The sequence below is a fragment of the Gigantopelta aegis genome, chromosome 3 (genome assembly GCF_016097555.1).
Source record: "Gigantopelta aegis isolate Gae_Host chromosome 3, Gae_host_genome, whole genome shotgun sequence".
NCBI lineage: Eukaryota > Metazoa > Mollusca > Gastropoda > Neomphalida > Peltospiridae > Gigantopelta > Gigantopelta aegis.
This window is the reverse complement of record NC_054701.1, coordinates 59,776,911-59,794,745: the sequence shown is the minus strand read 5'-3', so window position 1 is coordinate 59,794,745 and position 17,835 is coordinate 59,776,911. Positions and strand designations below refer to the sequence as shown.

The following is a 17,835-nucleotide window of genomic DNA, read 5'->3' as shown; positions in this document are numbered from 1 at the left end:
TATTGCGGCAGAGTAAGTGTTTTGAAAAAACCAAAAGAATAACAAAACAAAAATTTACAAATCAATCAGCTCAAAAATAAATAACTTGTAGTAATTCCATAGTATGAAAAAAAGCGTTCCCTACGGAACGGACTAAAGTAGTCTAATAAAAGAACAAGTTGCATCCCTTCTAAATACTAATACTATTTAAAACCTTAAATAAAATAACATTTGTGAATAAATGTATTAATTCATGGATTCCATTAAATTACGCAAACATGCACACATACTGTATGATACACACGCTTCGCCTTCCGTGTACTGAATTACTTCCTCATTTATTTATTGTGTATACCGCTATTTTACTTCTGTCGTCATCTTGTCAGTGTAAATACCCACTGTACGGCCTGAGTGTACCGTAATCAAGTTTCAAGTTTCAAGTATTTCGTACATGTCGGTACATAAATAGAAATCATGTGACAGCAACAAAATTACCCATCGATCCCGTTATATGGAGTCACATGATATAGTAATTTACTACTATCCAGTAAAATAATAAGTTTTGACAATATTTTAAAATGTTCTTACCATAAAAGTATCGTAATATGTATAACCTGCAGAGGATTTAAGCTACCAAAGGTATTTCATGTGTTATATAACTCACAAGACGTCCCAAGACAAAACGTCCTACCTATTATACCAGGAAGAAGGAAAACATCTTAGGTGTTCAAGCTGCGGTCTCGGTTAGTGTTTTGAATATTTAAAGCTGAAGTATCTAGTATATTTCTTAAATTTAAGCCCACCCCACCCTCCACACACACACGCACGTAAACACGCGCAAACACACACACACATACATACACACATACATAGGTTCGAGTCCCAGCATTGGCATGAAAGAATTTGTAAGGCCAAAAATCATTTTTATTCCCTTTTCCCGTACGTTAATATATACATTGTTTTTATGTACTACTAGTAACTGGTGAAACCCGATATACATACCAAAGGCGGATCTAGGGGGGGGGGGGGGGGGTGGTTTGGTTTAAGGTCCAGTACCCCCTAAATTTGCGACATTTGTATATTTTATTATGTATTAATTTTAGTTTTTTTACAATCGCCCTCCAGAGTTCCCTTAGCATTTCGCCTCATGTCATTGGGCCCCCCTAAATGGATTTTCTGGATCCGCCACTGCATACAGTATATAGATATCCATACATCTATACATACATGTCAATGCCAGGTTTCTCCCACAACCTCATGTACGTTAAGGGATGACCGCGTGATCCCAGTTTGTATGTGATCGGTTAACTAACATTCTTTATTATAAAACGGCATCGGTGGCGTCGTGGTTAGGCCATCGGTGTACAGGCTGGTAGGTACTGGGTTCGGATCCCAGTCAAGGCATGGGATTTTTAATCCAGATACCGACTCCAAATACTGAGTGAGTGCTCCGCAAGGCTCAATGGGTAGATGTAAACGACTTGCACCGACCAGTGATCCATAACTGGTTCAACAAAGGCCATGGTTTGTGCTATCCTGCCTGAGGGAAGCGCAAATAAACGATCCCTTGCTGCCTGTCATAAAAGAGGAGCCTATGTGGCGACAGCGGGTTTCCTCTAAAACAAAAACAGTGTTAGAATGACCATATGTTTGACGTCCAATAGCCGGTGATAAGATAAAAAATCAATGTGCTCTAGTGGCGTCGTTAAATAAAATAAAAAACCGACCAGTTACGGAAATACTTAATCGTAACATCTCGCGAAATGCGATTTTAAGCTACGCCCTTTTTCATAAGCCACGCCCCATGTCACAAACGAGTCTGATATGTATTCCCAGGGAAATAAACATAAATATGAACGAGTAGGCCTAATTCCCTAGTAAATTATGCCGAATATAGATCTGTGTTATTGTAACGAGCATTTAATAAAATATTAAGTAATACAAATCAGTTTTATAACTGAGCGTTTTTCAGTGTTTTTTTGTTTTTCTTCTGATCTGTACTTCCGATGTTTTGACTACCTACGTAGTCCGATACACCTGCCGTCTACTCAGCAACTGAGTTTATGACAGATGTATCGGACTACAAACAACGCTGCATAGTTAATCGTTTGTAAACGTGACACAATATTAATAATACGTGAATAATATAATATATCGCATAGGTTTTTTTTTTAACGCTTGTATCAGATATGTAAACATGAATATATATATACTACTCAAAAGAATTTAAGGGTCAAAATTTATAACCAAATAAGTTTCAGAGTGTATTAGATTGATGATGTAAACTACACCAAATGTTTTATTTATTGTTCCATATTTACAAAAAACCACAAATAAACGTCACTGTATACAAGAAAGTCACATGACATGCTGTCAAAGTTGAAGGTTGTCAAACATGGATTTTACACATTAGAACATTCGTTTAATAGTGTGTGAATCCACCCCTGGCGCGAATACACTCGACACATCGTTGCCTCATGCTGTTGATCAGACGTCTGAAGAACTCTTGGGGAATGGCCTGTCACTCTGCCATAAGAAGTTGACCCAGATCATGAAGGTTGGCCGGAGGGGCATGGTTATCCCGAACTCTCCTGCCTAATTCGTCCCAGGCGTGCTCTATTGGGGCCAAGTCAGGCGAATATGCTGGCCAATCCATCCTGGCGATACCTTGTTGTCTGAGAAAGTCCGTTACCACCCTGGCGCGGTGGGGTCTGGCATTGTCATCCTGCAGAACTGCCCCGCCGCCAATCTGCTGAAGGCCTGGGAGAACCAACGGCCGGATAATCTCATTCAGATAGCGGATTCCATTCAGATTGCCATCCACCACATAGAGGGGGGTCCTGTGGTGGATAGAGATGCCGCCCCACACCATGACGCTGCCACCACCGAACCGGTGACGTTGTCTAACGTTAACGTCAGCGAAGCGCTCCCCAGGACGTCTGTAGACACGAACCCGACCGTCGTTGAATTGGAGACAAAACCTGGACTCATCAGTGAACATCACTCGACCCCACTGAACACGTTGCCACCGCAGATGAAGTGTGCACCAGTGACGTCTGGCCGTTCTGTGACGTGGTAGGAGTGGTGGTCGAACAGCCTGGCGACGGCAGCGTAGATTACTGGCTCTCAGACAATTGCGTATGGTTTGATCAGACACTCGAGTTCCAGTCGCAGTCCGCAGATTGTCACGTAATCGGCGTGCAGTGGTTGTGCGTTGACGTAGAGCCATATTGGTGATGTAGCGGTCCTCTCTATTTGTAAAAAGTAAAGTAAAGTTTGTTTTATTTAACGACGCCACTAGAGCACATTGATTTTTAATCTTATCATCGGCTATTGGACGTCAAACATATGGTCATTCTGACACTGTTTTTAGAGGAAACCCGCTGTCGCCACATAGGCTACTCTTCTTTACGACAGGCAGCAAGGGATCTTTTATTTGCGCTTCCCACAGGCAGGATAGCACAAACCATGGCCTTTGTTGAACCAGTTATGGATCACTGGTCGGTGCAAGTGGTTTACACCTACCCATTGAGCCTTGCGGAGCACTCACTCAGGGTTTGGAGTCGGTATCTGGATTAAAAATCCCATGCCACGACTGGGATCCGAACCCAGTACCTACCAGCCTGTAGACCGATGGCCTGCCACGACGCCACCGAGGCCGGTCTCTCTCTCTATTTGTAGTGCTTAGGGGTCTTCCCGAACGTGGACGATTTCGAACAGAATTCGTTGCTTGGTACCGTTGCCACAGTCGGCCAACGACACTCTGACTGACACCAAGTCTCAGAGCAACATTTCTTTGCGTATTGCCATCCTGAAGCCAAGCAATAGCCCTTCCTCGATCTTCGATAGTCAGTTGAAGTCGTACCATTGTCGAATTTGGAGTGTGCACCGTACACGAACGCAAGCTCCAATAATACAGAAATTCAGCATTGGGAACATGGAATACACGTGCAAAGCGTGCAAATGAAGCGCTTTGTGAAAAAGCGAGTTATGGGCACTTAGCAGACCTTTCGCTTTCGCCCTAATTTACGTGCAAATGTAAGCATGTTTTCGCCATTAGAACTAGTCGACAGTGTCAATGACAGTGGATTTTAATTCATTTCTGGGTTGCTTAGACCCACTTTCGTCAAAATGGAACAATACCATGCGTGACATTATGGTCTAGCTAATATAATTGACATTCAGAAAATAATGTCGAAAATATCGTCTGACCCTTAAATTCTTTTGAGTAGTATATATATATATATATATATATATATATATATATATATATATATACAATATATGTAAAAATTAATAATATAATCGTGGGTTAAATTATTATCTACTACCTACAGGTAAGGTATGGGAATGGGGTTAAATGACCAAGTAATGTGGTACATGATATTTGATTAATGTCAGGGCTTTAGATTGCACCAAAGCTGCACATGTACTATATATGCTGGGGGTAGTTCTGGCAAAAATTATAAACTTCAGATTTCAATTTTATCAGAGTGGATTTTCCATTTTATATGCAATGTTAATTTGAGCTAAATAAATGCCTTCTTATGCAGACACTGAAAATTAAATATGAATATGATGGATTAATCCATTATGTAAATGATCAGGGTATATTTACAATTTGTTATTTTTTATTTGTAATTTTTATTTTCTATTTTTGTAAAAGTGGGGTGGGACATAGTCCAGTGGACTAAGCATTCGCTTGATGTGAGGTTGGCCTGGGATCAATCCTCGTCAGTGGACCCATTGGGCTATTTCTCGTTCCAGCCAGTGCTCCGCAACTGGTGTAACAAAGGCCGTGGTATGTACTATCCTGTCTGTGGGATGGTGCATATAAAAGATCCCTTGCTGCTAATTGAAAAGAGTAGCCCATAGGGTTTCCTTTCTCTATATCTGTGTGGTCCTTAACCATATGTCAGACGTCATATAGCCAGAAATAAAAATGTGTTGAGTGCATCGTTAAATAAAACATTTCCTTCCTTCCTTTATTTTTGTAAAAATATACCAGGTATGTGAATAACCTTACTGTATGTTTCCTATCCATGCTAGGAATAGTTGTAGGAAAATGAGACACTTAAGAATTTAATAGGCTGGATTTTAGAGTACCGTAACCACCGACAGTACAAGATCATCCACTGAGGGTACATTTTCCTTAATATAGTATATTAATTTATGTATTTGTTAGCTATTGTATATTTCAGCTAAGTAAACACCTTATGTAGACACTAATAATTAAATATGTATATCCATTATCTAACTAATAAGGGTAGATTTTTAAATTATAAGCAATTATTATTTTCTTCTATTTTTATTATTATTATTTTTTAATATTTGTGAATAACCGTACTTTATGTTTACTATCAGTACTAGGGATAGTTCTAGGAAAACGAGACACTTAAGATTTCAATAGGGTGGATTTTATGGTACCAAACTACTGAGGGTACAAGATCATCTACCGAAGGTACTTTTCCCAAAATATGGTATATTAATTTACTTATTTTTTAGCCAATATATATTTCAGCTAAGTAAACACCTTCTTATATAAACACTAACAACTAAATAAATATATGATTGATTAATCCATTATCTAAATGATCAGGGTAGATTTCTAAATTATAAGAAATTTTTATTATTATAATTTTTTTAATTTTTTTTAAATATATGTGAATAACCTTACTGTATGTACACTATCAGTGCTAGGGATAGTTCTATGAAATTGAGACACTTGAGATTTTAATAGGGTGGATTTTATAGTACCTAACTAGCGAGGGTACATTATCATCCACCGAGGGTACTTTTTCCTTAATATGGTAAATTAATTTATGTATTTGTTAGCTATTGATTTCTTGTTCCAGCCAGTGCACCACGACTGGCATATCAAAGGCCGTGGTATGTACCACCATCTGTGGGATGGTGCATATAAAAGATCCCTTGCTGCTAATCGAAAAGAGTAGCCCACGAAGTGGTGACAGCAGGTTTCATCTCTCTATATATCTGTGTGGTCCTTAACCATATGTCTGATGCCATATTACCATAAATAAAATGTGTTGAGTGCATCGTTAAATAAAACATTTCCTTTCTTTGTTAGCTATTATATATTTTATCTAAGTAAACACCTTCTTATGTAGACACTAATAATTAAATATGTATATGGTGGATTAATCCAATATCCAAATGATATAGGTAGATTTCAGAATTATAAAAAATTACTATTGTCATTTTTTATTTTTATTTAATTTTTAAAAAATATATATGTGAATAACTTTACTGTATGTTTACTATCAGTGCTAGGGATAGTTCTAGGAAAATGAGACACTTAAGAGTTCAATAGGGTGGATTTTATAGTACCTAACTACTGGGGGTACAAGATCATCCACCGAGGGTACTTTTCCCAAAATATGGTATATTAATTTACTTATTTGTTAGCTGATATATATTTCAGCTAAGTAAACACCTTCTTATATAGACACTAACAACTAAATAAATATATGATTGATTAATTCATTATCTAAATGATCAGGGCAGATTTCCATATAAGAATTTTTTTTAAATTTTTTTATTATTATTATAATTAAAAAAATATATATATGTGAATAGCCAAATGCCAGTTTGGGTTCAAAATGTGCACAGCTTGGTGCAAATCAATAATCTACCAGGTGCCACCCGGGCACCCTTGAAGAAAAATCCAAGATGGTGGACAAAATGGTGGCCAAATCAGGGAAATGGCTATAGCTTGCTCATAAATTGACAGATAAACAACAATTATTGCATTTACCCAATGGTTTTAGGAGCCAAGGAGGGCACTGGTGCTATCAAAATTCAGATTTAAGTAAATGGGCCATGTAATATGGTGGTCCAAATTGAGAAAATGACAATAACTTCCGTATTATTCAGTACTAAAAAAGTAAAATGTAATTCTTGCATCTAACCCATGGTTTTAGGGGTCATGGAATATGATGAAAGTAGTTCAGTTCTTCTATACAAGTTAATTTTAATTAATTCAAAATGCCAACCAATACAGGTAATGTACCTAAGGATAAAAATAAAGTGCCACTGTATATTTGTAAAATGATTAACACAGTCATTAAAAAAAACTTGTGGGTTTAATATAATCAATTAATAATAATAAAATAATTTGACATATGTAAACAAGAAGTTTGTTTTGTTTAACGACACCACTAGAGCACATTGATTAATTAATCATAGGCTACTGGATGTCAAACATTTGGTAATTCTGACTCGTATAGTCATCAAAGGAAACCTGCTACATTTTTCTTAATGCAGCAAGGGATATTTTATATGCACTTTCCCACAGACAGGAAAGCACATACCATGGACTTTGACCAGTTGTGGTGCAATGGTTGAAACGAGAAAGAACCCAATCAGTTGAATGTATTGACAGATGTAAAAGGCATTGTAACATTATTTTACAGTGACCTTTTCTTGGCCAATAGAATGTAAGATCTTTGGTAGTGTTGTGCGTGATGTAGTATGCATGATGTAATTTTGTTAATTTGCAATGTAATATTATTTTAGGTGGCCTAGTACTTGCTTTTTATTCCCAGTGTTAAATACCATTATTGTAAAAAAAAGAAAAGAAATAGACCAGCTAAAACTGAATTCCATTGCAAACTGGCGAAACTCTATCATACTCACTAAACAACACACACAGTACTCAGGAGAAAAAAAAATCTAATAAAGGGTCACTTTAATATAGTGTTTCATAGTTACATGTAGGTCATTGTATTTAAACCAACAAGTCTTTTGAGTGACTGTTACTTTTAACAGTTCCATCTTCCTCAGTTCATTACTTATATTGGTGGCCATCTTGAATAAATTAAAATTAACAGGTATAGAAGAACTGAACTACGTTCATTGATCCCTAAAACCATGGGTTAAATGCAAGAATTACCTTTCTGTTTCAAACAATATGCAATTTTCTCCATTTGAACCACCATATTGGCAACCATCTTGTATTTTATTTACGGTTATATGGCGTAAGACATGCTTAAGGACCACACAGATACTGAGAGAAGAAACCTGCTGTCTTTTATGTTCACCATCCCACAGACAGGATAGTACATACCACAGCCTTTGTTACACCAGTTGTGGAGCATTGGCTGGAACGAGAAATAGCCCAATGGGTCCACCGACGGGGATCGATCATAGACCGACCGTGCATCTAGTGAACGCATTACCCACCCTCCTGAATTATGATGGTACCAATTATGATGGCACCAGTGTCTTTCCTGGCTCCTAAAACCATTGGGTAGAAATAAAAATTGTTGTCCTTTGTTCTCTGATTTGGCCACCATCTTGGATTTTTCAAATTTCTCAAGGATGGCACCCAGTGGATTATCAATGTGAACCTCCAACAGTGTCAGAATCCATAGATAACTGTGTCAAATTTTGCACACCCAAGTGGTAATTCTTCGAGACTATCATAAAGACAATGACAATGACCTTTATTCTCATAAACTGTAGGCTTACAGTGTAGAGAAGAATGAAATACACACACGCACACACAGACACACACCTTTCTTAGCCATTGTTGAATTAGAAAAAGGAAGTAGTATGAAATAATTAATTTCATTGAACGATCCATTCAAATAATTCATTATAATTACAATCGCAAACATTATGTATAGAAGTTATAATAATGTTTAAAAATCGATTATTTTGCAATGTGGTGAACTGGTGAATTGGATCTGTAATGGGACAGAATGATTTCAAATATTTTTGTAATCTCATTTATCCAAAACACTTTCTGGCAATATATTAAATATCCAGATTTTTATAAGGGTGGTGGTTAGGACTTGAGACAAATATTGCTGCATAGAATCATTTTAAATCTTTAGAGATTTTGAAAATCCCATTTGTCATGAAGACTTTCTGGCAATACATGTATATTAGAAATCCATCCTTGATTGAGGTCAGGGTGGTGATTGTGCTTGAAACAGGTATTTGATAGGGTAGATTCTATGGTACCTCAACTACATGTATAATAATTAAATTATATCAGTATCAGTTGTATAATATTCCTTTCACAACAAAGTCATTAAATGTTACCATAATTAACTGAAGACATTGTATTTAAGCTCTATGACATTTGCGTAAGGGATTAAATGTAAACAAAATTAGAGTATTAAAAGTCCATTTACAAAAAACCCAACCTGTTCTTGTTAGTCAAAGAATATGATCTGATTATACTCTACCTATTAACAGACACAAATCACCATCCATTTCACAATGGAAACAGCAGTAGACCCGAATGACCAGGAGTCTGGCGAACTTGTTAGTGCCCAAATATCAGATAGTGCAGTGAAGGATGGCGATGCTGCTTACGCCCAATTATCTGAGGACACTGGTGGACCCAGAGCTGCAAATAATGACACGATTACGTCAAATGAGGAAATGCGTCTGAAGGGAAACGACTTAGGAAACAGTGTATCTGACCACGACTTACTACTTCTCTTATTAGACAAATTAGAGAAGGTAGATTCTCGTCTTCATGGGACTGAAGTTAAAGTCAAAGAGATGCACCAGTATCTAAAAATCACCCATGATGGCGTGTATAGGACTGGCGTCGCCATCAGTAAATCAAAACTGAGGTTTACTGAGGTATTGGATCAGCCGTTACAACCAGAAAAAGGTAATACAATTCATTCAGTTGAAGTAGTTCACAGATCTCTGTCTGTCTGTATGTCTGTCTTTCTGTCACTCGCTCACTCCCGATCTAATGCTGTCTCAATTTCCATCTCATCTTCTCTGTTTATATATCCCTATCTGCCTACCTCTGTTGCGCTCTCTCTCTCATACACACATACCATCACTGTTCCAAACAGGGCGCGGGATTTAGCTTAGTCGGTCGAGTGCTCGCCGGAGGTGCTTGCATCGGGGGATCAAACCCCCTCGGTGGATCTATTCAGCTGCTTGGTTTTTTTTGTCTCGTTACAACCAGTGCACCACAATTGATCACAGGATGTGGTGTGTACTTTCTGGTCTGTGGGAAAGTGCATATAAAAGATCCTTTATTGCTAATGAAAAAAATGCAGTGAGTAATACGTGTCAGAATTATCAAATGTTTGACATCCAGTAGCCGATGATTAATTAATCAATGTGTTTAACTTTTGCTCCAACTATTTCTCTTTCTTTGTTTCAGCTAGTTGTCCATCTCCATCCCTCATCCAGTTGTTCTCAATCTATCTCCCGCCCTTCCCTGAGTCCCTCCACGAAGACATAATAAAAATATAGCTTTTGAATTTTCTTGACATATTTTTTGTTCATTTCAAGTTACTTTCGTGCTTACATTCAGTTAAGATTCAAGCACGCTGTCGTGGGCACATCGTCAGCTATTTGAGGTGTCTGTCCAGGACAGTAGGTTACGGGTTACTTGTTAGTAAGACACAAGTTGGTGTAATGGCTTTACATCTAGCTTTCCACAGATCTGTAAAAACTCGCTCTAGGTGCGAACCCAATACCCATGAACCACTGCACCATTGAGACCGGTCCTATTTTTTTTTTTGTTGTTGTTGTTATCGTTATTGCAATTGGACTCATATTGTTGTTCAATCTAATTAAAATTAGCTTCACTATTACATGTGGATCTAACAGCAGCCCGTTGGAGCTCATGTCCAGTTGACCTTTCATTCGACCAATCAAAACCTTACTTGCAAAATCATGCCAGTGATTTGAAAACATTCGGGATTATGCCGAGGGTATACGAAATGATTCGGGTGAATTACGAAGTATGCCGGAAACTAATTTCAATATAAATTTTTTTATATAAAATGATGGTGTAGCCATAAAAGCTGTTTATAATAGTATACAATCCAGAGTTTATTACTGCACATAGACCAACAAGTTCGCCTATTACATAAATACTAGTAGTCTCGCCCGAGATTTTTAGAATTTGTATGCTCCCGAATAACGCTATAAACGGCGAAGTGTAATTGGTCGATATTTGAATTGCAATGCTGTTAGATCTACTAGGGCAAACCCAGAAGAGATAATTTTAATCAGATTGATTGTTGTTATTTACTTCAGACCATATTTCCACGCTGCGACAAGGCTTCAGTTCGTTAATTGATAACTTAGAGCCAAAGGACATAGAAAGCCAGCTCATCAGCAAACGTGTCCTTTCAGTCAGCGATGTAGAATCTATTAAAGGAGAAAAACGCAGAAGTGACAGGGTCAGACAACTTGTGTGCTGTCTGTGCAAAAAATCACCAGAACATTTCGAACATTTTCTGGACACATTACGGGAGTCGTACGATTTTCTAGCCGAACACTTTGACAGCATTAGATCAACTGCAAAGGCACCTTTTATCAGAATCCAAACATGTTCCGTGTGTATATTGCAGTCGGAAGTAGATATTCGCACAATTACGGATTATATGTTTAGATATGGCACGATCACGCCCGAAGTGTTCCGAGAGCTTACGACGAAGACGATACCATTGGGCGTCAGGTGGGCCCAGTTGCTGCAAGTTGTGAACTACGAACCAGGTGGTGAGCATGTCAGAGACACGTTTTTCAAAGCCGTCATGCTGACCAACACGAGAATCTACTCCTTGCTGCATCAGTTTTTCTCCAGGACCAACAGACTAGAGTGTCACTGTCCCAAAACACAAGAGGAACAGGAACAGCTGCAGAACGTCTGGGCTTTAAGCCGACAGCTGAGTCTAGAACCCCCTTTGTTTTACAGGAATAAAGCAGAAGACCCGTGGGTACGAGTGTGGGTCCAGAAGTCAAAGTTTTCTAATCCAGACACAGATCGCTCTTCAACAAATCGTGAGAACAGTCAAGGACATTCCAGTGGAAATCGAGAACCTTCTTCAGAGGTATATGTCTTTAGATTTACAATTATGCAGGCACGTAAGCACACACATGTCCCCACGGTAGAGCACTTCCCAGAGGTGGACCCATGCCCTGATTGAGCTTTTTTTCAGTGTCCCACAACTGGTATATCAAAGGCCGCGGTATGTGCTGTTCTGTGTATGGGAAAGTGAGAAAGTGTAAATTACCAATGATTATTTAAAGTTACATTATCTGGTTACCATATTATAACATCATGTACAAATGTGAAATACAAGCTCAAATGCACTTTTAAAAAAGTCGTGTGTGTTCGCTATGAACGGATATCGTCAAACATATACGCTTGATTCGTCGCCTGTGCCGCCATAGCTCGGCAAAGCACAAACGACAGCCTGTTGTCAGTTTCAGTTAACACGTGCGTTTGCCGATTTCAAATTGTAGGGTTCGTCTCAAAAAATTAAAAGAGAAATCTTGCGCTGTAGTTAAAACCGGTTTGATCTTGACAACGTATTATCGACAGTCGTACCTTCCTATTTCGGAATTGATATTTTATAAAGTGTTAGTAGAACTTAACTTTGAAAGTTCTACTAACACATTAATCATGTATATATTTTTAAAATAAAATATACTAAAGTAGACAATGAACGTTTTCACTTCTTAATTTTACGTGTTAAAATCGACAAATTCAAATACATATTATTTCTTTTGGAAAGGGTAAAGTTCGGGTGGGGGGTGGGGGTGTTTAAGAACATCAAAGATAAAGCATATTGATTTAATAATCATCTGACCCCATACAACCGTAAATAAAATGTGTTGAGTGCGTCGTTAAATAAAACATATCCTATCCTTCCTTCCATCTGCTGTTGGATGTCTAACATTTGGTAATTTTGACATGTAATCTTAGAAAGGAATCGGGTGCAAGGGGAGGGGTCGAAACCCTTACTTGCCCAAGCTTAAACAAATTTGAAATGTATTTTTCGGGGGAGCATGGCCCCATATAAACTTCGCTTAACACAGTCTATAACCCCAACCCCGCTGAAATCCCTGCACATGCGCCTTGGAAACCCACTACATCTTATTTTTTTAGCAAGGGATTGTTTATATGTACCATCCCACAGACAGAATATCACATACCATGGTCTTTTTGTATACCCGCCAATGGGGATCGATCCTAGACTGACCGCGCATTTCCAAAAAACACCTTTTTAGGTCTAAGTAATGAATAAAAATAACATAGTCTTGAAAAATGTTACGTAAATCGAACACAGTACCCTCTTCCTCTACCCCTAGAGCGTTACGTAATTAGTAACACCCCCTTACATGTAACGCGTATGCCAACAGCTGGCCACTGTCAAAATTTCAAGGCGAAACCCCCACTCACCGACCCCTGGAAAGGCGTTGTACCATACCTTTATGGATATAAATATGTTTTGGAGATATGAGACGACCCCTCAATCAAAACAGATAAATTTGATCAAAAATTGCGAAATCTCACGTGATCTCTTGTTGGAGAAATCTATACTTGTGATAAGCCAATGAAAACCGAGATCGGTACGAGCCTGTCAAAAGTGTTCCACTTTCAAAATCATGGCTTTGTTTTTGACCTGGATAAGCCAGCGTAGTGAAACCAATGCGGAGTGCGGCGTCATATATGCACCAAACGTAATTGGATTTTCTGTTCTATATGCTTAAATAATAAAAATATTCCAGCGAATGTAGTTTTAATCAGTGTGCTCTAGTGGTGTCATTAACCAAAAACAAACTTTAACTTTAGCATAAGCCTACACACACACGCACTCGATGTCTCTTTGGGTATGATGTTTAAAATGATAATTATACAAGACCTTCATTTATTTGTTATGCTGGTATATAGAGAATAATACATGAGTGGCCGTTAGATACCATTTATCTCACAACGAGTTGTTTTAAAATGTACCTAACAAGCAGGTTTTAAGCAAATTTTAACATCTTTTTCGACTAAAAGTTATTTACAGCCGTTGCACTTGTAGCTGACTTACGCGTCCGGTTACAGGTGTGTACGAAAGTCCGCTTATGCATCACAGAGCGGTCAGTTTCGGGTTAACTTATATGTCATAAAGCTATCAATTTCTATTAGTTTTCAAAATAGTTTCTAAGCGACGTAACATCCAGATGGTTCACTAAAATTTATCGGAAAAATAAAAACAATAAGAAGTAAGTTTATAAATACAGCTTAACCGTTTAATCCAGATGTCACCACAATCACTTTAACTTGCAGGTTACAACAGTACTAATACTTCAGTTTCTCTGTGTTTTAATGTTTATACAGAAAAGCCTGTAGCCTACTTATAGAGAGTCCAGCTAGAACAGCTTGTCACTGGTAGAATAAGCGTATGGGGGGGGGCAGCAACCGTAAAAACAATATCATAAAAATGAGCAAATGGCAAAATTAGCTCTTCTGAACCATTTTCATCATATATTTCCATCAGTTTACCCACAATATTGGTTGTAATTCATATAAAAATGTGTAGCGATTCGTTCACAACCTTATTTAGCAGTTTAGCGGTATTACTAATACAAATAAATGTTGTTATACAGATTCGAGAATTTTCGTTGAATTCCGGCAAAAATCGGCCTGCCCCGCCCCCACTCCCCTACAAAAATGGGAGCCCGTACGCCTATGACTGGTAGGTTTTTAAATCGTAGATGATCGCATATGAATTCTGAAACATGATACATCAGAAGGGAGGGGGCCGTGGCTCTATTAGCCCCCTAACTACAATTTTGTCCTTTTCAGAGTGAGGATGAGATCGAAGAACATAGAATCTTCCATTCTTTATCCCAGAGTCAACAAACAACCACAGATGGTAAGTCAGTTTGCAAGATACCGTAGGTCTGCTCTGAAAATCACCACAGGTTCCGCTTAAATGTTTTTAATTCATTGAAATAAAAATTATTGCTATTTTGTAGGTAGTGGGTAGGGCCTCCACGAGTCCAAAATATTGGACTAACTCGACCCGGACCAGAGTACCCGACACTTAAACCAGATGATGATGAGATTAAGGAATAAAGTAAAATAGCATTAAAATAGCATTATGCATCTTAATTCCAGCGCTGAACATGGGATGCCAAATCATGCCATTGTATTGCATTTAAAAATCGGTTGACACGTGCAGTGTTGTGACGGACAAACGGCCAGTTTAAAAAGCGAAACTAGCGCATGATCATATAATTATTATGTAACTTATATCGTTAATTATCTATTACTGAAATTTTATTTCATCTAGTACCACTGTGCCTTGTGCTTGAAACATGTATGAGGTACCTGTAGAAAAAAAAAGTACTCGAATTTTGTGCGGACCTAGGGTAGTCATAGACACTACCCATTATCTCAGAAATGAGCAGCTTGACCCCCATTTTTTTCTGATTCACTTTAAGGGTGAGGGGTGGTAGTATTTATATCCGTGGCATTTATGTCGATTGATAGCCTGCAGGTGGGAGTTTTAGCCACATGTTACTATTGTCGTCTATGGGATTTGATTTGGTAGTGTACACCCAATACAGTGTTCGATTGGGGATTTGCATTATGCTGTGGTGTAGTATTCTATTTCTTATATACATATCCTGAAGAAAAAAAAAACCAGGTTTCAAATAAATTTAAACATCTTTTTCAACTAAAAGTTATTTATAGTCCAGGAACATTAGGTCAAAATTAGTGTTTAACCCGGAAATCAGCTATGTACTATTTATTTCCGGATTAAACCCTAATGTTCCTGGACTATTACGGCAAACATGCGTGCAGTTTAACTTATGCATCATCAGGCCGACCAGCTTTCCGGAATTTTCATCACATACTCGGAATTCCAGAATTCCTATCAAATATCCGGAATTTTTGCTAATAAAGTGTATGGGGTTTTTTTCTATGAACTTGTTGATGATTTTTTGGTGTGTGTGTCTTTTTATGAGGAAGTTTTCCAATTCACTTATAAATAATGATATACTCATTTGTGTCGTCATTTTGCAAATATGTCAAACATGACATTTTTCACTGTTTAAAATTACTTTTATGAAAATGACGTTTTTGCGCACTTTAAATGAAAAGATCGTTTGCACACATACTATGAAAATATCAGAAAATTCCGGAAAAATATTTCCATTAGGTTGCATCATAAAGCAATCAGTATCAGATAAAACTTATACGTCACAGAGTCATCAATTTCGGCCGTTCTTATTTTATTGGATGGCCTGGCTGTGGCGACCGGGTGATCACCGTAGAGCAACCAGGTATGTCTGAAATGTAATTTCCAAGTATGTTGGAGACCAAAATGATCTACAACGTTTGCCCTCCTATGTGGGTGTATAAGAAACTATTAGAGGGACATTCCTGAGTTTGCTGTATTATAAGATGTTTCCAACTAATAAAATATTTCTACGATTAAACTTACATATTAAATATATTTTCTTATTTAGAATATCAGTGTGTATAATCAATGTGTTTCTGGTGGTATTAATATTTGTAAGAAGCCCAAACTGGATTTTGTAAAACAAAAAAAATTAGGAAATAAATGAAAGTTAACCTACTACAAATATCAGAACGATGAGAAACGCGTTTAATATACAGCCAGTAATATTTTATGCAGAAAAATATATTTGATATGTAATTACAATCGTTAAAAAGTCTTTCTTGGTCAGTAACATTTTAAAATTGCACCAAACTCAAGAATGTCCCTTTAATATTACTAGTAAATGAAATACGATCTTACTGATCACTTCGACTTTACCATAGGTGTTCATCAGTAGCTTTAACTAAAATCAAGGCTGCCGTGTGTCCTGATGACCTTTCAATCGACCTGTCAAAACACTAAACACGACGTATTCGGAAAGGCGGTACGCGACTGCAGATAACAGACCTCCGTATCAGGGAAATATCGCAGCTCCGATTATTGCGGTGTCTAAATAGAGAATACCACGAGAGTGGCAGTTAGATACCAACATAATTGTTAAAACATCAATTTAACCGTCTTTTTCAAAAAAAAAAATTTTATCAAGGTGATCTTAGCGCTAAGATCTTGTCGTAAAACGGGGAGGGCACGAAATAACACTGGCTTGTGCCAGATAAATTAACAGTGACTAAATCGGACGTGGAAGCGATACCAGACTTTAATCAGACCGCCTAACATTCAACTGTATTTTCTTTTATTAACAGGTAAAGATTCCAGTGTTGTTGTTAACAAGGGACTACTCAATGGTGTCAAGTGGTTAAAGGATAAATTAACACTCTGATATGTTTTATAGTTTTACTGTCAACAGTACTTGTGATGACATTCTGAAAACAAAAACACTTTTGGAGGTGTATTTGGATGCGGACTCAAAATATTTGCATCCATCATATTTTCACTTTTGTTCTAACCCTAACCCTAACCCAACTGCAGAAATAAGGACGATTGCCCACTTGAGGGAAACTGCCTCACTAAATCAGTTATATATGAAGCTGCAGTACATACCACTAACACATCAAGCAAGACATACATAGGTCTCACAGGAGGATCCTTCAAAGAAAGGTATGCCAACCACAAGAAGTCCTTCATGCACAGCAAATACGAAAAGGAAACAGAGCTGTCGAAATACATTTGGGAACTAAAAAGAAAAAACGCCGAGTACACAATAACGTGGCACGTAATAAGGAAAGTAAACAACTTAAAGAGAAGCACGGGGCAGTGCAATCTATGCCTTGAGGAAAAACTGGAAGTTATAGGGACCAAGTAGCTAAACAAGAGAAATGAACTTGTATCCAAATGCTGACACCCACCCACATGGATTAACACAGCCACCAAAGCTAAGCCGAAAAGGAATAGCCTGTTGTGACGTCACTGCTTCATGACGTAATAACAGGACAGTTACGTTACCTGATGATCGCTCATAGCGTGAAACTTTAAGTTGTAACAAAAGATGTAACGGTATATATATTTATCCAGCAATCACTGTATACCAAAAATATAGGTCACGTGACATAAGCCGGACTCCACTCGAGTATTTCAGAGTAGATTTTCAATAAACATA

General features: G+C 37.8%; 1 protein-coding gene across 1 annotated transcript; it reads left to right on the top strand.

The window, feature by feature from the left end:
- The first annotated feature begins 567 nt into the window (after window positions 1-567).
- LOC121391333 lies at window positions 568-17,473 on the top strand. The gene is made up of 5 exons (XM_041522998.1): window positions 568-722; window positions 9,205-9,631; window positions 11,026-11,822; window positions 14,573-14,642; window positions 16,982-17,473. Exons 2-5 carry the CDS (start codon window positions 9,229-9,231, stop codon window positions 17,056-17,058), a joined length of 1,347 nt encoding a protein of 448 aa, XP_041378932.1. The 5' UTR covers window positions 568-722; window positions 9,205-9,228; the 3' UTR covers window positions 17,059-17,473.
- Window positions 17,474-17,835: the final 362 nt, after the last annotated feature.

Coding starts and splice junctions, on each gene's coding strand:
- LOC121391333 (XM_041522998.1), top strand. CDS start 9,229: ATGGAAACAGCAGTAGACCCGAATGACCAGGAGTCTGGCGAACTTGTT. Junction 9,632..11,025: donor GCCGTTACAACCAGAAAAAG/GTAATACAATTC, acceptor TATTTACTTCAG/ACCATATTTCCACGCTGCGA. Junction 14,643..16,981: donor TCAACAAACAACCACAGATG/GTAAGTCAGTTT, acceptor TTTTATTAACAG/GTAAAGATTCCAGTGTTGTT.